Raw genomic sequence first — 19,525 nt, forward strand, 5'->3', positions numbered from 1 at the left:
TCTGCTTTCTGCTGCGCCCCATCGCAGGGGACAACAGGGGCTGGGAGGTGAAAGGGCCAATCTGTAAAGACTGCCCACGGGCCGGGTCCACCGAGCTCTGGGCATCTCGCCTGCCGCGCGTGCGGGGAACGCTGACCGGGGCAGAGCCGGCTTCGTGGGGGCAGAGTTCCTTGAGTCAGGGCAGGAGCTCCGTGGCACAGGGACAGGAGGGTATCATCTTGCTGTGAGCAGCAATGCAGTGACGAGGCAGTCCTTAACCTTTCTCTTGGGCAACACCTGACCGTTCCTGGTACCTACCGGGAGGTTCAACGGTGCTGAGCTGGCACCTGCTATCTGCAATGTCTTCTTCTACTGGGATACGCCTGTCCCCACAGCACCATGCTATGGGTGGTTGGGACAGCTTCCAGGGGAGGGAGGGGCGGATTTTGACGCCTGTAGCTGAATGCTGCTGCTTTTGCCCTGTTTTGGCCAAAGGTAATGTCCCGCTACGGCTTCGCTTTTGTCCGAGATGGGCACAGCTCCCTGGGTCCTGGTTCCGAGGTAGCAATGCATGTCCGAAATTAGCTACCATGAAAGAATTCTTGGGAACCCTCCACCCACCCAAGCCATCCTGCCACTTAGAAATGTTAGTCTAACTCACCGTAGCCTGCCACGCTGCGGCTATTTCTGTACAAAACAACTGCTGTCCATAGGAGATTCTGCTTCCGAGCTCCCTCAGCTTCTGGGTGAAAAGGATGGTGCTCTGTTTTTGCGAAATAGCAGTTACAGCGCGCGAGGGCCATCCTTCTGGCAGCGGTTTCCTCGCTCGGGAAGCCTGCCTTCCCTCAAAGGAAGGAGCAGAGTGCTTCTGGGAGCCTCCGTCCCTGAATAGTCTGCACCATCTGCTGGAATAAGAGAAGGACTGACTCACTAACCATGAATTTGGGGGATTCAGGAGACTTGGGGAATAAAGAGTCCTGGCTGAAACCTGCAATTACACATTTCTCGCAGTCTAAAAGGGGAAGAACGGCTAAAGATAATGTCTACCCCTCTAACCAATGCAATGACACGTACCCTTCAAAAAGAGCGTGTAATTATGGGGCCATATAATTTTAACAAGTAAACCCAAAAGAACTCAGCCCTACTATGAGGGCATAGCTCTAGCCCACAGGGAACATTTTAGCTTATTTATTTATACAGATTCGTTTCTAACATTCAGAAATACCACCCCATGCCCTCGGGGAGCCCGCTTTGGCTACCGCGGCCTCGCTGCCAACCTCCCTGGGTTCCACCCCGCTGCGCTGCAACCTGAGCACAGTCCGAAGTGCAAGTCCTCCTTTTCGCGCCTCTGCCCTCCAGCTCCCCCTCTCCTACGAAGCTTTTCCCCCTCATTCTCAGTTTCCTGAACAGCTTGGCTCTTATTTCCTATTTTCCGCCTTCCTGCCCTCCCTCCTCCTCCAAGCTATTCTTGTCAAACTACTAATTTCATCTTATTTGACAGTACAGCAGCCCTCCATGTCTGTGCTTTGCTCAACAAATTATCAGCTACACCAACCTGAAGACTCTTTTTCGCTCCACCGACTCTCCAGAAGAGGCAGTTTGTAAAATGCAAAGTAATATTAATGTGTCCGCTCAGGAATTTCCCCTTTGCATTGCTAAGCCTTCATTTTGACCGAGCTCTATTCTGAAAAGACACGACTAGCACGGGGCGTCTGCTCTACAGCTCAGCTGCGCCACTGGCTGAGAATATCAAATGTATCTCACTAATATTAGATGCATTTTTTCCTTACTAGAGCGAATTCATACGAACATGATCAGTACTTCCACAGCAGAGGTGAACGCTGCTCAGACAGCACATTGCCTGCTGAACACAAACCAGAACAGCAGTAAAACGCTCGCATTGATTTAACAAAACCGATTTAAGCCCTTGCATCCGGTTAGATGGGTACAACGCACCGCTTCGGGGTCCCCTTCACCTACAGGCATAAAGCTTGCCGTGGTCCGTAATAACACGCTGTACCACTGCCACTCCGATTTACGTGGTTTAAACCCCAACCTGTAGTTAAACAGCTGGGCTGCCATTTGAAGATACAGACGAGATGCAAAAACGTCTCTAGTGGTCTTTCCATAAAGGGCATTTTCATACCACAAGTAAGGTATCAAGAAGAGATGAAAACCACCAGAAGATCTCTCCACAGCCAACGCCCCCGTCCTTGGGCCGCCGATGGAGACGAGCAAGCACGAACCTCTCTCTGCAGAGGGTTTCTCACAGCGCAAGCTGAGAAGCAGCTGAAAGCGGGGCTGTGACTCCTCGTGTGAGCAAGGGCCACCTTCGAAGCGCTGACTACCCAGGGCAGACTACCTGATCTGCTTTTCCGGCTTGCAAAACCAGCAGCCAGTGCTTCTCTAGAGCCGTCCTGTCCCCTTTGCGGCGGGACGGTGTGAGCCCCGTGCCAGCAGGCACGAGCAGCTCCTCAGGGCCCGCTGGCGGCGAGGCCGGCCGCCCGAAAGGCGATGTCCCAGGCCCCCACGCTGCCGTGACCTGCTACGATCCCCCTGCGGCGTTCCCAAGCAGGCAAGCAGCTGCCCTGGACCAGGCTAGCTATGCGTCCAGTTAGCCCAGCACCCTGGCTCTTCCTGTAGCCGGTAACAAACAACGGGGGAAAAACCAGCCAAGAATGACAGGGAAAGGAAAACCAACTGTCCTCCGGTTGCATCGCCCAGCTGCTGAGCCCGATGCTCCATCCCAGCGTTGTTAGCCATCAGTGCAACCGTCTTCCACTAATTTGGTTTGGGCTTGGTTTTCCCCCCCCAAATCTATTTATCTTTCATCTTCTGCAATATCTAGTTACAGGGAGTTTTACAATGTAATACCTAGGAAAAATGCACTCTCTTGATGTCAGCGTGCACTGGTGGGTGCTCCCCGGGGTCTTCGACCGCGAAAAGTAATGACACCCCTCTGCCCCTTTCCCCTCTCCAGAGCATTTATCGCTCTGTACGCTCCTACAACATTAATTCCTCTTTCGTACCAAGAGCCCTTGGCTTTTTACTCTCTTTCTTTTCAGCCGGAAACTTTAAGCCAGCTCTGCCAGTAGCTTCGTGTTAACGGGCGGCGATCAGCGGACGGAACCGCTGCTCGTCGCCCTCCCACCGCGGGCTCGCCGCGCCCCCGGGCCCCGCTTCCCCTTGGCGCCTCTCCCGTGAACCCCGGCCGCGGAGCCCGAAACCCATCAGCCGCCGCTGCGCCGGGCAGGGCCGCGGGGGCCGGGGCCGATCGGGCGCGGGGGCGAGCGCTCGCCCGGCGCGGGGTGGCCGGGCGCGGCGGCCAAGGGGGCCGAGCGCTTTAAGAGCCCCGGGCGCTGTAACCTGAAGCCGAAGGCTGGGCCGGGGGAGCGGCAAAACGCCGCCGTGGCTGCGCCGGGCCCCCGCTGGCCCCCACTCGCCCCGACTCGCCCCGCCGGCAGCCTGCAGGGCAGCGGCCCGGGAGCCCGAGGTAAGGGGCGGCTCGCCCGCGCTGGCCGCCGCGGCGAGGGGAGCAGGGAGCTCCCGGAGGAGCCGGGGAGGGGAGGGCGGCTCTTGGCGGGGGGATTCCCCCGGGCGAGCGCTGGCCCAGGGCCGAGCCGCGCCTGGGGACCGGGGGCTTCTGCCCTCGCAGCGCCCGGGCCGGAGCCGGGAACGCGCCCGCTCCTGGCCACGGCAGCTGTGGTGGCGAGAGCCGGGGCCGCGGGGGCTAGCGGTGGCACCGTGCCCCCGACGGAGCCGGTGCTGGGGCGCAGCGGGGGCAGCCGGCGGGCTGAGCTCGCGGGAGGTGTTTCAGAGCACCCCTAAGATCAGGGGTGTTCATAGCCGATGTTGGACTTGCACCGCTATAGGTGCAATCTATGTAAGTGCCCCCTCTGCACCTGCAGGCCCTGACAGACAGACATCCCCCGGACAGAGTTCCTTCTCGGCTCATTTCTCAAAGCTTTCGTCCCGCACCTTCCCGGCTGTAACATCGCACGCTGCATGCCCTCGCTCCTTCCCTTCTCTTGAAAGGCAGCCACAGAGTTTAACACCATGCCTGAAACCAGCCCGCCTCTGCTCCGACCAAATTCTTCTCCCTGCGTTTTTGGCTGTGCGCTAAGACACATGCAAATAGAATCCAGATGTTCAGGCCAATTCAGGCGCAAAAGGCTTTGTCTTTCTAAAATGGAAATTGCTCTTTGGCAAAGTTTGAGAAATATGAAGCTGGTGACAGTACTGGCAAAACCAATACAAATCTGCAAAACCAATCTCCGCTCTCAGGCTCCCAGGAGCTCGGTGTAGTTGGAAGCAGAGGTTGTGTTGAGATGATTATTTTTTTTCAGAGCACAGGTTCTGCTCCGTGGAAAACCTTCATCTCTAAACTAGACTGAGCCAAGCCTCTTCTGCTCAGCCTGCAAGAGCACTGCTCGGTGCAGGCACCCGCACAAAGCCCTCGCTAAGACCTGTTCAGCTTAGACTCACGCAGGGCCTCTGCCACCTCTCTCGCAGCACGGTGCCCGTTCATTGTAAAACTCCGCAATGAGATGAGCAACCCCAGCATCATGCCCGCTCTCGTACCACCAAACGCATTGCTTTGGTCCAGTATCGTAAATCCTCTCGATAGCCGTCTTCTGCACCAGACTGCCTCGTCCGCCGGGCAGCTAGCAGAGCAGCGGGATGCAAGCGCCCAGGGAAAAGGGGGTGCCGCTTCTGTGTTACACTGTCTGGACACAGATGAAAACTTAAAACCTCCACTGTGACCCCTTTTTCTCCAAGGCAGAACTACCTCCAGAAAAAAAAGGGGTTTGGCAGGAAAGGGAAACAGTGAACTGCCTTCACGGCAGTAAAACCGCTGCCTGAGCAGACTGGGTCCTGAACTGGGGCTGGGGTAGCCACGTGGCTTTAAGTTGTATTTCTACCAGCAGGCATGTTTTCTTTATAGCTGAAGTTAATCTGAAACACATGTTCTTTCTCCTGCTTCACTGGGTGCCTGGATCACAGGGCTTAGTTAAATACAACCCTCCTCCTTTAATTTCTGGGAATCTATATAAACATTGCTTCAGAGCAGCCTCCGTGGCGTCTGCTCCCGGGGGCATGACACTTCTGCAGCAGCTCTGGTTTGCCCGCAGCGAAAGCCCGGGTTACACGCTGCCCTTTGGACCAGACGGATCTGTCTGGAAGGGCCGCACATGCCGATACTGGAGTCATCAAAAGTGGGTTCCACAGAAGGAACAGCTTTGGGGAGTTTGGTACTTTTCTCCCACCTCCATTAAAGTTGAATAAGCCAAGCTCTGCCTTTCAGTTCTTCCTAGATCTGGCCCAGCGTTAGGTATTCACTCCCAGCCCCTTTCCTTACTGTCTGTTAAGAAAGCTCTTCTACTTTTACTTTATCAAATTGCAAATAAGCAGCAAAGGAGGCATACGGGCTGTCCAGCCTTCCAGGTGCACGACGGCACAAGAAATGTGACGAACTGCTGCCCGAGGCAGGTAACGTGTAGCAGAGCAGTAACCAGTCAGTTTTGTCTTCTGCCCCATTCAACAATATGGATTTGCTACCTTTTATAAATGAGTTATTGAATTTTTTAAAGTCTAAAACTCAGAAGATATGATTTAGTGCTTTCTGGACCTTGGCACTCAGTAACTGCCAGCATCAGTGTGGTTTGGGCCACCCACATCTGCTTTTGTGCTCAGGCACACCCAGGCACGCGCGCTTGCCCAGTTTTGAAGTCACTGGGGCCAGGCTGGCTGAACGCTTCACGCTAAAGAAGAAAACCCGCTAAGATCAGGTGCGTGTTTCACAATTGGGAAGGACAAGCAGCAGCACGTGCCGCTGCAGCTCCTGGCACAACCAGGTACAGCAAATAGCGGTGGTGGAGATGTATTTGCTCGGTTGGTCCAACTACCTCTGTCATGTTCTTGCTCTGTAGGTTCAGGCATGCAGGTTCCAGTGGTTCTCCTTTTCCTGGGTCTCTTAACTGTCCCAAGCAGATCCCAGAACTTGGCTACTGAGCAGGTGAGTAGGAGACAACATGCGGAGTGAGGGAGAGGTACTGGGAGCAGGTAATCTAATGTTAGAGAATCTTACGGAAGGATTAAGCGCTACCCTCGTAAGTTACTAGGATTTTATTTAGCAACATAATGAGACTAACTCCTGCTTTACCTAGATAAAACCAGTTACATCAGGGGATGACCGTGAGGCAGAAATAGTGGATTCCGATCCGAGTGCTGCCTTCGGCTTTACTGGGACGCTTTAAAGTAAAGTAACTGTTCCTATGCTCCCTATCAGTAGGATTAAGCCAGTATTTCTGTAGATGATAGCAGAGTATCTGTAGAGTGGCTGCCTTTGAAATGTTTATCACAACTGTAAACTCGCGTAAACTGCAAGCGTAAGCAAAGCGCTCCCTGTACCTGCTAGAACTCTGCCACCGCTGATGGAGCGAACGCTGGCGAGGTCGAAGAGGAAGATCCATTCTATAAGAGCCCTGTGAACAAGCTGGCCGCTGCAGTCTCCAACTTTGGCTATGACCTGTACCGACAGCAATCCAGCCGGACGGCCACTGCCAACGTGCTCCTGTCTCCGTTCAGCCTGGCTACTGCACTTTCTGCTCTCTCGCTTGGTGAGTTCTTGCCCTTTTCCTCACGTGCCGCTTGGCTCGACAGCGCTCCCCTCATACTGCTGTCCTTCTTGTTGGCAGGGGCTGGAGAACGAACAGAAGACATGATTTCTCGCGCTCTCTTCTATGACCTGCTTAACAAAGCTGAGGTCCACAACACTTACAAGGACCTACTGACCAGCGTGACTGGACCAGAGAAAAGCATGAAAAGTGCCTCCCGTGTCATCTTGGAGAAAAGTAAAAGTCTTGCTTCCCCTCTGTCAAATTTTACCTAAATAACTAACAGCAGGTAGAACACACCGAGTAACACCGCACTAACAGCTTTGGCTCTGACACTCTTGAGGCAGGACACAGAGAGTGCACGGAATGCTGCTGCTGCTGCTCCAGAAAAAGCCTGGACAGTTTGTGTGCTCGTAAATAAAAGACCAGACTCATGCACACAAAGACACCGGTGACAGAGCAGCTAACGCGTGGGAGACCTAGAAGAAACTTGCTGAGAATTTTCGCTTCGCTGTAGTTTTTCTGGCAGGTGTTGCTAACTTCCAAGAACCACAAATCACATTTTCTATTTATGATAGCATTCAGCTATATTCCTTCGTTTAATTCCTTGCAGAACTATTTGAAATGTCTGCTTTCGGCACGCAATAAACATCTGAGAAAGCTAAGAGCCATCTTTTGGAACCTGCTGGTTCCAAGAATCCAATAGGTTGAGTAAGCCGTACTCATAAAGCGAGCTGGAGAAAGAAAGACTGATGTAGGAATAGCTGTGTCCAAGCCTTCTGTTCTTATCTCCTTTCTTTCCTTCTCAGAAGAGAGTTATCCCGTGCTGTTATCCTGTAGCATTTGGATCAGTTTCCTCCATGTGCCTTCGGTCATGCTTCTTCAAAGCAGGTTTCTGTCTACACGCAGCCACAGATGCTTTATGAGAGCTGCTGCTGGGCTTTGGATGGCAATCTGCTGCCTTGAGATTGTTCTGGTAAGGGAGCTAGCTGCAATGTCCGTGTTTTTGTTCCCCAGGACTGCGGGTGAAGCCCGGTTTTCACAGCCAACTAGAGAAGTCCTACAAGATGCGTCTGAGGGCACTAAGTGGCAATACCCAGCTAGACCTCCAAGAAATCAACAACTGGGTACGACAGCAGACAAAGGGAAGGATTATGCGGTTTATGAAGGACATGCCCACAGATGTCAGTATTCTCCTTGCTGGGGCTGCTTACTTCAAGGGTAAGAACGTTGTGTACTCGGGTACGGAGAGGGCCTCGTAAGCACGCCTTAGAAGAGATGCGAGGGAATGCGCTCGCTTCCAACAGAGCAAACAGACTGACAAAGAGACAGAGTGTCAGGAGACAGTGTTTGAGAACGTTTAGTAAAGAAGAAAAAATGCATGCTACCTGAACAGAAATAGTCCGCGAGGGAGGAATTACTACTCTTGGGAGGCTGAATCTTGACCTGTTCGCAGTAGGAGACCCGAGAAGAAAGTTTAAGCTCACAAAACTCCACGGCAAGAGACAGACTATTTCCATGTAGGGAAGGCACAGCTTAAAGAGTGTCCTGAGGCTTTTTACCACCGTAGGGGGAATGGAGGGAGATACTAGAGCAGTTCTAGAACATGCTGTAAGCCCGCGTCCTGGAGAATTATCGCTTAGAGACAAGGAGCAAAATAAAGGGTGGGGAGAGAAGCACTTTATATGCATTGACACAATTGTTACCCTTTAAAATAGTTTTGCAATTACATAAGTAGACATCGGCTTCCCAATAGCTACTCCACCCATGCACTGGCTTGATTTTTTATTTCCCATTCAGCCAATTCTCAGATGAAAAGGAGGGGCCAAAGAGCGGCAGTAAATCAGTAGCTCCGATCAGCCTATTTCCATCTCTGTCATCACTCAGTTGTGTCTCAACTCTTAAAGCACAAATGCTGTATATATAAAGCGCAAGATTACTCAGCCACAGGCACAAGCCTGGTTTCATATGCTATTTTTCCAGAAAACCCTCCATTTTATCTTTTAAAAAATAGGGACGTGGAAAACCAAGTTTGACACCAAGAAGACTGACCTGAAGGACTTCCATCTGGATGAGGACAGAACTGTGAAGGTGTCCATGATGTCAGACCCCAAAGCCATACTGCGATATGGTTTTGACTCAGAACTCAACTGCAAGGTCAGAGAGCAAATATTGCACAAGATCTCCTAAACCTCCTGAGGAACAGGCTCAGCTCCACTTACCTGTTAGCCCATTCCAGAAGACAGCCTTGCTCCTCCCATCAGGCTAGTTTTGCAATCCCTGTTTTGAAAGGCAGTACGTTGGTTCTTAGAATATCCTACTTCTGCATTGGCTATGTGACAAGCAGTCCAGAATTTAAATAATGCACAGGTCCCACTAGCCTCTATTGCCTGGCCTAAAGTTGGGCAAGAAGGGCAGGAACTTTTCCACCTCTACCTCTTTCAACAAGTCTTTCACTGTAGAGCGTGAGCTCGAAGGTGTTCCAGCCGAGACTCCCCCAAAGCAATGCTGCAGCTCATTACAGGATTCGACAGGTGAGAGCGAGCACTTGCCGTGTAACAGCAGAGAGAGTGCAGCGCGGGTTGACGAAAGCCCAGGCGCCAAGAAGGTTCAGGAAGCATCATGTCCGATAAAAGCAAACAGGGAAGAGGACCAAATGTTAACTGGAAAGGCTGACCAGGCAGCCGAGATTCAGGCCTGTGCCTGGTGCGGGATGGGTAACGCTGTTTGTTATTGATGTGACCCTTTCTTATTTATAACTGGCCTTCCAGATTGCCCAGCTGCCGTTGACGGAGCAAATCAGCGCCATGTTCTTCCTGCCGACGAAGGTGACCCAGAATATGACTCTGATTGAGGAAAGCCTTACTTCTGAGTTTGTCCACGATGTAGACAAGGAGCTGAAGACAGTCCACGCTGTGCTAAGCCTGCCCAAACTAAAGCTGAATTATGAAGAGGCGCTTGGCAGCACACTAAAGGAGACAAGTATGTACATCACACACCCTCTACAGACTGCCAGGGCTCAAAGCAGTGGGCAAGTTCCTTCCTGCTCTCAGAAGAACGTGAAGCTGGTGGGTTATTAGTTAGGTCCTGCTGTCAGTCTGTAGAGATCTCACCAGCAACTAAATCACCTTGGTCCAGGACTCCTCAACTTTTTATCACATCTTTCCACCAAGCCCATACAGCGCTTCTGAGATTGAGAGGGAGAAGCTCAGTACAAACAGATGTAAGCTGCTTCTCCCCATTACCCCCAATAAACAACACCAGAGCAGCGACGTGCCCTCCTGGATCACAGCGTTAGCAGTACTGCTCCCCCACCTGGAATCTATGCTTTCAGCTAATGGAATTTTCTTTCTTTCCTCCAGGGCTCCAATCACTTTTCACATCACCTGATTTTACCAAGATTTCTGCCAAACCTATTAAGCTATCTCATGTGCAACACAAGGCAATTCTGGAGCTTAGTGAAGATGGGGAAAGATCCACACCAAATCCTGGGGTGAATGCTGCTCGTCTGACCTTCCCCATAGAATATCACGTGGACAGACCTTTCCTTCTTGTACTGCGAGATGATACCACAGGAACCCTCCTCTTCATTGGCAAGATCCTGGATCCCCGGAGTGTTTAGATCCCTTCACAATAATCTGCAATGGTAGGGCCCAAACGGAAAGGGTGGCACTGGGAGGGATCCTGGCTCCCTGCTCTGCTGCACAAAGACACAACTTGCAAATCTTATGCCTTCATGCTGCAATAAAAGAGCTTTTGCTAGTAATCTCAGCAAGCCCCAGTATTCTCCCTTGAAAGACGGTGTGCCTACGTCATATGCCTTCACACTCCCCTTTTGCCCAGACAGAGCCACAATGCAGCGCTGTGTCCTACAGGCAAGCGTCAAGTCTGGCATATACTGTGTTTGTCCCTATCCTGCCTTCCGACCCCACGCCAGTTGTTTATACCGAATCCCTCATCACTGACAGGTCTGCGCTGGCGGCCCCCCAAGTTCTGCAGTGCCCCCTCTTGTAAGTTTGCGCTTCCCAGCCTGCTGCCTCACCCATTCCAACCATTTACGTTTCACACTGGCAAGAAGAAAAGTGCTTCATAGCGTTAGAAATCAAAGGCAGTGTGGTCTGGATGACTGCATGTTCATAACCATCAGGGTACCGCACGTGGGAGATTCACATCTCCAGAAACACAGGCATACACAAGCATCTCAAACATTTGCTTCAAACCCACATGCAGAAATTACACAACAGCATCTATTCCCACCATACCACACACAGACCCCTCACGGTAGAACTGGTCATTTTATTTACAACAGTCTCACTAAAAAGCATTTCAGATTTCATTCAAGTTGTTGTTACATATGATTTTCCAGCTTGTACCACATGACTACCTTACCACATGAAACTTAGCTTTGATGAAAGATCACATTGCGGCTTCCTTTGACAGGGAAATTAAGTCCTCTGAAGGATGCTTCTGGGAAGCTCTAACAGACAGGTCTTCATCTCCTGTAGTTCCTGGATCTGAGCACTCTGAGGACCACAGTGCACGGACAAAATCTCCTCTGCTCTTTGAATCGTGCTCAGAGCTTCAGAAACTGCAAATCTGAAATAGGAAGAGCATAAGAACGGAGTATACAAAATACTTAATTCAGCTCCTTGGCTTACGCAACCTTTAACCCCTCCCCAACAAAAACCTAAACCTGTTCATGGGTACAGATCCTATCCTCCACTGCCTTCTGGCACCAGGCAAATAGCGTGCGCTTCAGCTGCAAAGGGCAGATGGGGGGGAAAATAGGTAAGGAGATGGACAAAAACTTAAAACGTTATCTTTGAGTATAGGTACCCACTACCTCCTCGCTGCAGCTCCTGCTAAAATTAGTTCAGTTAAAGGGACGTGTTGTGAGAAGATTTTCAGAAGCAGTCAGGGATTTGCTTCCCAAAAGATGGCCAAAACAGGGCAAGAGGATTTTACTTCTGCCTTTGAAAAGATGTCAGCAACGTTATACAGCTGAGGCATGAACACCAAGGGCGAGGAGTTGACAAAATAAAACAATAGGACAGGGAATAAACGGAGCCAGGGAGAAGAAAAGACTAGACAGGGACAAAGCCGAGAAATGGGTCCAAAGAGAGTCATGAGGTACAAGTGAGCCCCACTGGGGTTAATGAACTTGCACTGGAGTAATGGCCAACTTTTGTACCTGTGCCAGACTGCCCAGGGTCCTGCGAGACACCCTGCAGGGTGCCAGGGACCACCTGCCATGAGGCTGTGTCAGACACGCAGGGGCGGTGCAGGGAAGGGACAGAGAATGAAAGCAAATTTACCCGTTGAAGAGAATTTGTGCCAGCTTGAAAAGTTCATGACCTATTTCTACACTTGATGGCCCGTGATGCATTTCCACAATCTCAATACTCCTCTCCAGGTGTCTGGCTGCTTCCTGCCACTTCCCTGGTGGAAAAAACCAACAGAAAACAAAAAATGAGTCATGAATAAATACTTCCTAGAGCTACTGCCACCCGAAGAATCCGACGGCTTTGTGCAAAATGTGATAAACTGTGTCCACAGCATTCTCGGGATGCTGCTGACCTCAGAACCAGGACAGGGAATCTACAAGAACGTGAGATCACGTTATTGTTCACTGGCTCCTGGGAACGCAGTTTTGGCTAAAGTAGTCTTTCTGAAAGCCCTTCTGTCAAAACTAGAGAAATGCAGTAGGAGAAAAGCGAAAAGGCTAGTCATGTTAAATTCAAAGTTCAGACAACTAAAGATAATGAGAAGACAATGCCATACCAAGAGTAGCATAGACCTGTGCCAGATGATCCTCCATCTCTCCCATCAGCAAATGCTCTGGAGACAAGAAGTTTCCAGCATCCATCTGACACTTCAGGAGTATTTTGATAGCCTGATCTATAACAAAACAGGGTATAAAAATTCATCCTACCAGCCAGTCTCCAGCTTTCCATGATCCGTGAAATAAAATCAGTCCAATCTCATCTTTGCATCTTACACGGCTGGATTTGGATTTGGTTAGGATTCAACATCGACTTCATCTGCAACCCTGCTTATTCTAACGCAGCGTTGGCCCGACTCGCTCCAGGAAAGCAAGGCCTGGGAATGCATAACTCCAACGTTACCCTGAGTTCTTTTAGGTACTGTGGAACAACGTGTGACTTAGATTAACACCCGGATCAGGGGTATAAAAAACCTAAAGCTCAAGTCCCCAGGGACACCAGGCTGCAGGCCAGAAGACCCCCACTGCATAAGCAACAGTGCCATCTCATGGCTAGAACAACGCCTCCCGATGTGTACTCATTAGCTGCTGACCTTAAAGGAGAAAGCTGAGCCTTACCAGCCTTCCTGGCTCTCAGCAGTTCTAATGCTTTCTTGATTTGTTGCTGAAGGTCCCGTAAACGGTGTGACAGGCTTTCTCTGCTGACTGAGACTGCACAAGCTCCATTTGAACAACAAAGCATGTCTTCCCCCTGTGGAAATCATCCCTGTGATCGTTCCTGCTCACGTTCAACTCCAAGCTTACTTTCCATCTCTGTTATCTCTGTCTTGTGTTAGAGAGACACTAAATTGTTTCTCAGCTGCATTCAGTAAACAAAGTGAGTTGCTTGTAAATTGCTATTAGCTTATTCGATTTCATGGGAAATTTCCAGGAACAGCTACGACTACGTGAGCTATAGATGAGGCCGAAGCAGGGTCACGTGGTACACAACTAACGTTCGTACAAAATGCATGCGATGTTGACTTCTCCCCGTCTGACCCACGCTACACGCTGCTTTGCATACTGTGAACTGCGGAGAGCGTGACTCTCTACCTACAGCCCCTGTACGCACACCTTCTGCTCTAGGCTCCAGGCCTCCATTTTCCTTCGCAAATATCCCCCTTGCCCTAGTCCACGGCCCCGATATTCTAAAGTTCCTTCGTCAAGTTCAAAGGGATTTTAACTTGCTGTTAAAGGCATTATTTTCCCTGTAATGCTGGAAGACTGGCATACAAGAACATTACAAGAAAGCTGCTAAGAACAGTGAGATACTGTCTCGGCTCTACAGGGGCTTTTGCCTTCTGAGCAGACATCACAGACTGAGGTCTTTAACTCTTGACTTTCCCAGAGACCCAAACGTTACACATCCCGATAAGTTATACAGTCGTAACTATGGAAGAACTACCTGCATTGGAGCCCGGCAGCTAGGACAGCAGAATGAGTTTCTCACGGACACCACACTCTTGACATCAGACTCTAACTCATCAAGGCATGCCTGACAGCGACACTCAAAGAAATACTGACTGAGAAGCTGTTGTCTCTCAGCAACCCTCATTCTACATCGGTGAGGCCCTGCAAAGGGATGGCAAGGGTAGAAATCTCTAAACAGGCACAGTTCTTGACATCAGACTAAATCTGTCTTTCTTGTAACTGAGACTAGATATATCATCTTTTGGAGAGGACATAACTGGAGACTGAAAATGTAACAGTGGGCTCAGGAGATAAAATCTTGCCTTGATATCTTTGATTAAGGCTTATATATAAACAAAGACTCTAGCAATGTTATACTGGGAATTATGACATTCATAGCAATCAGTTAGCATGCCAAGTAGAGGTGAAAGGATGGCTGTGCCTTGAGACAAACAGGGAGTTAATACTTACCATAGCAATGGAAAATCTCTTGGCCACTTGGGATTGGCTGCGATGCCCTGACAGTGGCAGCTGTCCCGCTAAATGACACGCTGATATTGGGACAGCACGAATGGTTCAGAAGGCTGAGGACAGGAAAGAAGGCTGTCGCCAGGCGCACAGACTTCTTATTTACAACAGCACCATCTCCGGACCCTAAAGACAGAGGAAAAACAAGCAGGTTGAGAACGGACACTCAGTAGCCCACGCAGCTTATGCAACGAGCACTGTGACCAATTGCAGACAGCAGCAGAAAGCTTTCTGGTATATTGCTGCAATAAATAATAGCTAAGTCCCCTCTACATGTGCACCGAAGAACAGAGCAGTAAGGGACAGGCCATTACATTTTAAGCAAGTCGTTTCCATCTGCAGTGGGAGCTTTTTACAACTGATAATTCAACCTCCTCACTTCACACAAGCTAGACGAGCAAGAACAACAGAGAAAGGCTTAAAAGTTTTTATCTTACCCGATTCCTGCATTACAGTGATCGCTTGCGCATTACATTGCAGCTGCAACACATGCCTCAGCATTGCTTCTGCCACAGTCTTCAGCTCTGGAGACAATTCACCCGATGTCTTTGGTTTGGCCCCCTTCTCAGATGATTCCTGATTCAAAACAGCAGCCTCCAGCCCATCTTCTTGCAGTTGTTGGCATATAGCCACTACACTCAGCAGGCAAAGGAACTTATGTTCAGGGCTATGCTTCTCAGTATGTGGCAAAAGGTTGAAGACAGCTTGGTAAGAACTCTGGTACTGACCACTGTCGTTACAACCAGGGATACCTCTGGTACCAGCTCTGGTACCTGGTGCCTCGCTGAGATGTCTGCATCTTGCCTCAGGGTTACGAAGGTCCTCGTCACCACCGTGGGACCATTCCACCAGCCTGCTAACCTCTGCAAATCCCGCCAGCAGAACAGTCCTCAAGGCAACGTGGCAGAAGACCCCTAATGTGAGAAGCAGCGCTCCCAGGGAGCACTCCGTCCTGTGGTACTGCTCCCACGCCACGTCTGCACAGTTCTGGCTGCAGTACTTTGTGTAGCTGCACCCACGGCAAGGCACTGAGGCTAAGAGCTGCCTCAGACAACGATGGCAATAAAGATCTGCATTGGTGACGTGAGTATCCCACGCTGCTTCACTGCTGTCCTGCAGAAGGCGGCTCTCCCCCGGGCAGAGCACGCTTACAAAGGCCTCCTCTTTCAACAGGCTCTGTCCTGGCAGGATGTCCTGGGAGGCCACCAAGTGACGTCCCCTCTCTCTATCAAAATTCAAGCTCAAGGATGAAGATGCGCCTGAAATACTGTCATTCTCTTCCCAGATCTCTGACTTTCTTTGGATGTCACCACATGCTTCTTGTGCAGGCTCTGGACAGCTCTCTTTCTCATGCATTTTAATCTTCAGTTGACTCAACTTTTTTAGCAGTGCCTGGTGTGCAGGACTAGCCACGATCCCATCCACAGCAATTTTATTCTCCGCCACCCTGAGGGCATCTGCTGCATCCTGTAACCTCCCCAAACACAGCAGACACTCAGCCTTCCGCAGCAAGACCTTGGGCAGCAGCCTGTCTGGATAGCCATGACTTTCAGCCCTGGCAATATCTTCCAAACAAACCTAGAAACAAAGACAAGGCCTTTTAAATGTACTTGAAAACCGGCTGAGACTCGTGCTCTTTTATTCTATCTAAGATGCAGAATATTTTAACAGGAGTACGTTAATCGGCACATTCCACGTGCATAGGCAAGCCGTTGGCCAAATAAAGCCTCCTGACACACAACAGGAAGGAAAGCAGGAGCCCTTCAGAAAGTTTAGGCAAGGATGGATGCTTTAAGCACAGCGTCGGAAGCAGGCCTGACCTACAGCCTCTTGTTCTCACAACCCGGCACCCGTCATCCTGGGGTCTGCAGAAGCACCCACCCGGACCCCGGCTGTGCGGTAGCACCGCAGGCGGTGCTCGGGCTCTTCCTTGCCCCAGTCCCCGCTCCTGCTCCGCCTCGGGGTGCGCAGAGCTGCGCGGGGGGCACCCGGGGGGGGGGGGGGGGGGTGCCGCGGGTCCCGCTGCCCCCCCACCGCTTACCTCGAAGCGGCCGAGGTGGAAGAGGGCGGCAGAGCGGTTGGCGAAGCAGACGGAGACCTCGGGGCTGCCGGGGACCTCGTGGGATGCCGCCTGCGGAGCGCAGAGAGCCGCTGCCGGGGGCCGGGGGGCGCGGGGGGCCCTCCGCGGGACCCCCCTGCCCGCAGACCCCCTCACGGGAGCCGGGCCCGCCGGACCCCTCCCCGGGAGCCCCTCGCCGGAGGCCCCGGGCCGTGAGGAGCCCGCCCCAGGGCTGCCCCGCCGCACCTACCTGCGAGTAGAGCCTGGCGGCGGCCCCGTAATGGCGGCGGCCGAACAACCGGTTTCCCTCCTCCCGGTAGAAGCGCGCGGCCGCCGGCTCCTTGCCCGCGCGCGCCCGGCGGCACAGCCGCCGCAGAGCCGCCGCCTCCGCCTCGGGCCTGCGGGAGACGGGGGTCAGCTCCGTGCTCCGCGCACCGCCCGCTCTCCCCGCCCGCTCTCCCCGCCCGCCGCTCACCGGAGGAGGCCGCAGCCCAGGCGCAGCGCGTCCTGCAGCGAGGCCGCCGCCAGCCGCTCCCGCAGCGCCGGCTCCAGCGCGGCCCAGCGCCGGGCTGCGCACAGCCGCCACTCCTCCACGGGCAGCGCCATCGCCGGTGCCCCGATGGCGGCGCCCGATGGCGGCGCCCACCGGCGCCAGCACCGCGCGCCCGGGAGCGCTTCCGCCGTACGGTGCCGGGCAGCCAATAGGAGCGTTGCGCTGCCGAGTCACGCGCGGCACGGACGTCAGGGCGCGCCGGAAGGAGGGGGCACGGCCCCGGGCGGCGGGAGGATTTGGCGGCAGCGGCGGAGTGCGGCGGGAGAGGCAGCGCCATGAGCGTGCGGCTGAGCGAGGGCGCCATCGCGGTGAGGGGGCCGCGCCGGTGGCCCCGCGGGATGGGGGGGGGGGGCTGGCCTGGGCTCGGTCCGGTCCTGGGGGGGCGAGGACTGGGTCGGGCCCGGGGGGAGGGGGGCTGGGCACCACGTCCGGCCCGGTCCTGAGGGGAGAAACCAGGCCCGGAGCTGGGCCCGGTCCCGGGAGGCAGGGAGGGCCCTGGCCGGGTCCAGCCGTGACGGCCGCTCCCGTGCCTCTGGCCGTTCCGCGGCAGTTCCCCCTCAGCTGCGGGTCTCGAAGCGTCCCCGAGTGAGGTGGCGGCACCTTCCTGAGGGTCCCTCTTTCTTTTCCCCAGGCCATAATGCAGGGGGAGAACGTCTCCAAGCCCGTGCTGCAAGTCATCGTGAGTACTCTCCGTTACCTCCTGCACCAGTCCCTTCGTGACCGCTTACGCTTCCACGCAGGCTTCTGAGCGTGGTCAGGCTTCCTCTGCAGGGGCGCCGAGCGAGGCTGATGTGCTCTTTATTTTGTTTTACGTGACTTGGGCTATGCTGTTGATATCGGTGCTCAAAAAAACCAGCTGAATAGATAGATCGTTTGCTAGTGATGTCACTTGATGTTTTTGAAGACTTTCTGAACAAACAAGAGCTAATAACCTGTTGTTTCCACATAGAATACACGGGCTATTGCTACAGGAAACGGGCCACCACGTTACCGGGTGTTGATGAGTGACGGGGTTAACACACTCTCCTGTAAGTATGACAAGCTGCAGTGAGATTTTTCTAAGTGTGGAGATACTAGCGGTGCTGAAGTTTCCGGTCTAGCGTCTGGGTGCGTGGTGGTGAAACGAGTGTTGAAGGAGAACGTGGCTTATATGGGCACCATAGACTCTGAAGTGTGCAACTGCATTTTAACATTTGGACAAAATCCTTCTCTTCTGGAACTTTCTCTGTGAGCTTTAAGCAATTGACTCGCTACAGGGTGTAATGAAACTATAGACACCTATACATGTTTTTGTAACGGTGATTTTAAAGTAATTTAGCGTTCTCTTTGTCTGACTTCTTTGATAGATGATCATTTTAGCTAACACTGCACTCTGAAGTTTGGGGAATAAATACAGTATAGTTTATGCTCGGGTTTGGTGACTTGTTAGCAGTTTCACTGTTTTCTATGTGTTAACTAACTGAGCGAGTTGTAGATCTAATGCAACACTCGCAGACTGGCTGGAGAAGTTGTGGCCAGCCATGGCAGCCCCGTTTAAGGCTGGCACGTGTTAATTGTTTCATTGTTTTTCTTCTGTTTCTGCAGCATTCATGTTGGCAACACAGCTGAACTCTCTGGTGGAAGAGGAACGCTTATCAGCCCAGTGTATTTGCCAGGTTAACAGATTCATTGTCAACAGCCTGAAAGATGGAAGGTATATACGTTTCTTAAAGTACGGTCCTACAGAAAGGCAGCTGCGTTAGTGGGTGCTCTGTCCTTTGTGACTAAGCAGAGGCCAAATGCTTTTGACTGGCATTATCTGAAAATACTCAGGGTGCAGGAGGGAAAGTACACAGCACAAGCAATAGCAGAAATAAAAAAAAACTACAGAATGACTGCAGCGGGTGTAGTTATGTCTAGTACAGTGATTTAGTAATTTAAATTTTCCAGTTGGAATACTCCAAATTGTACAAAGTTCCATTAAAATTCACTTAAAATTAACTGCTGTGGAAAAGAAACAGTGAAGATTTCTTGTTGTGGAGTCTGGTCTTTGTTTTCTGGAAATTTGAGGGAAGCGAGGTAGGATACTGCAAAATGAGAAGGGATCTGAGTGAAGTGATTGTAGAAAAGCTATGTACGTGCCCAGGAGAATAGGAAGTGAGGTTCTGTGTCTTTTTACTTAGTGTTTTTGTGGAGGGAATATAACTTCTTTTGAGGCAGGGAATATATTCTCTTTTGTAAAATCTGGCATGGTTTTGATACTTTTAAAACACTGCGTTGTTTCGAGCCGCTTTGGTGTGCCCATTCAGCCTGCTGTCCTTGATGAAACGCGATACTGTTTCAAGCCTACTTGTACCTCATGAGAGGGTTAAGTTTACAGTGGAGAGCTTTTGTCTTCCAGATCCCTCGTCCAAAGAATCAGCCCCTAATGGTTGGTTCTCTTATCTGCACACAAAGGATATTCAGAGTCTGATAGACTTGCAGAGGGAGCAAAAGTCTTTATTGCTGTCTATTCTGTGTTTGTAGGAGAGTGGTTATACTGATGGATTTAGATGTTCTGAAAACTGCTGATAAGGTTGGTGGGAATATCGGCAATCCAGTGCCGTACAACGAAGGTGAGTGTCCTCTGTAAACAAATA

The 19,525-nt window shown here is 51.8% G+C and overlaps 3 protein-coding genes across 8 annotated transcripts in view; 2 read left to right on the top strand and 1 right to left on the bottom strand.

Moving 5' to 3' along the window:
• Positions 1-17,068, bottom strand: SMYD4 (SET and MYND domain containing 4). Of its 5 annotated transcripts, none has more exons than XR_015703522.1 (11): positions 16,830-17,068; positions 16,605-16,752; positions 16,337-16,426; positions 14,733-15,873; positions 14,239-14,421; positions 13,763-13,929; positions 12,937-13,069; positions 12,378-12,494; positions 11,912-12,035; positions 10,986-11,192; positions 1-881 (listed from the first exon to the last, which is right to left on the bottom strand). XR_015703522.1 is itself a non-coding variant. In XM_087752017.1 (10 exons), exons 1-10 carry the CDS (start codon positions 16,958-16,960, stop codon positions 11,042-11,044), a joined length of 2,385 nt encoding a protein of 794 aa, XP_087608143.1. In that variant the 5' UTR covers positions 16,961-17,068; the 3' UTR covers positions 10,873-11,041. The 5 variants fall into 5 exon arrangements, 3 of the variants coding, with proteins under 3 accessions (XP_087608143.1, XP_087608144.1, XP_087608145.1); XR_015703521.1 differs by lacking the exon at positions 1-881 and adding an exon at positions 6,558-6,680; XM_087752017.1 differs by lacking the exon at positions 1-881 and having other exon boundaries at positions 10,873-11,192.
• On the top strand, positions 3,150-10,367 carry SERPINF1 (serpin family F member 1). 2 transcript variants are annotated; one of them, XM_087752026.1, is made up of 8 exons: positions 3,150-3,472; positions 5,910-5,995; positions 6,398-6,599; positions 6,678-6,833; positions 7,614-7,817; positions 8,611-8,753; positions 9,368-9,578; positions 9,959-10,367. In XM_087752026.1, exons 2-8 carry the CDS (start codon positions 5,918-5,920, stop codon positions 10,216-10,218), a joined length of 1,254 nt encoding a protein of 417 aa, XP_087608152.1. In that variant the 5' UTR covers positions 3,150-3,472; positions 5,910-5,917; the 3' UTR covers positions 10,219-10,367. The 2 variants fall into 2 exon arrangements, with proteins under 2 accessions (XP_087608152.1, XP_087608153.1); XM_087752027.1 differs by lacking the exon at positions 3,150-3,472 and adding an exon at positions 5,705-5,768.
• Positions 17,060-19,525, top strand: part of RPA1 (replication protein A1) — a 22,981-nt gene continuing 20,515 nt past the window's right edge. The window contains exons 1-5 of the mRNA XM_087752020.1: positions 17,060-17,215; positions 17,539-17,586; positions 17,857-17,935; positions 18,492-18,600; positions 19,413-19,501. Coding sequence (XP_087608146.1) covers positions 17,183-17,215; positions 17,539-17,586; positions 17,857-17,935; positions 18,492-18,600; positions 19,413-19,501 — 358 coding nt within the window. The 5' untranslated portion in view covers positions 17,060-17,182. The remainder of the gene's footprint in view (positions 17,216-17,538; positions 17,587-17,856; positions 17,936-18,491; positions 18,601-19,412; positions 19,502-19,525) is intronic.

Source organism: Nipponia nippon, unplaced genomic scaffold (assembly GCF_047370975.1).
Source record: "Nipponia nippon isolate SJK-2023a ecotype South Korea unplaced genomic scaffold, ASM4737097v1 scaffold_15, whole genome shotgun sequence".
In the NCBI taxonomy this organism is placed as follows: domain Eukaryota; kingdom Metazoa; phylum Chordata; class Aves; order Pelecaniformes; family Threskiornithidae; genus Nipponia; species Nipponia nippon.

What these genes read in the sequence shown, in the direction of transcription:
- SERPINF1 (XM_087752026.1), top strand. Translation starts at nt 5,918, where the DNA reads ATGCAGGTTCCAGTGGTTCTCCTTTTCCTGGGTCTCTTAACTGTCCCA. An exon ending in AGAACTTGGCTACTGAGCAG is followed by an intron (nt 5,996 to 6,397) that starts GTGAGTAGGAGA and finishes TGTACCTGCTAG; the next exon opens with AACTCTGCCACCGCTGATGG. An exon ending in TGGGGCTGCTTACTTCAAGG is followed by an intron (nt 7,818 to 8,610) that starts GTAAGAACGTTG and finishes TTTAAAAAATAG; the next exon opens with GGACGTGGAAAACCAAGTTT.
- SMYD4 (XM_087752017.1), bottom strand. Translation starts at nt 16,960, where the DNA reads ATGGCGCTGCCCGTGGAGGAGTGGCGGCTGTGCGCAGCCCGGCGCTGG. An exon ending in CCGCCAGGCTCTACTCGCAG is followed by an intron (nt 16,427 to 16,604) that starts GTAGGTGCGGCG and finishes TGCGCTCCGCAG; the next exon opens with GCGGCATCCCACGAGGTCCC. An exon ending in GCTGCCGGGCTCCAATGCAG is followed by an intron (nt 13,070 to 13,762) that starts GTAGTTCTTCCA and finishes TGATTTCCACAG; the next exon opens with GGGGAAGACATGCTTTGTTG.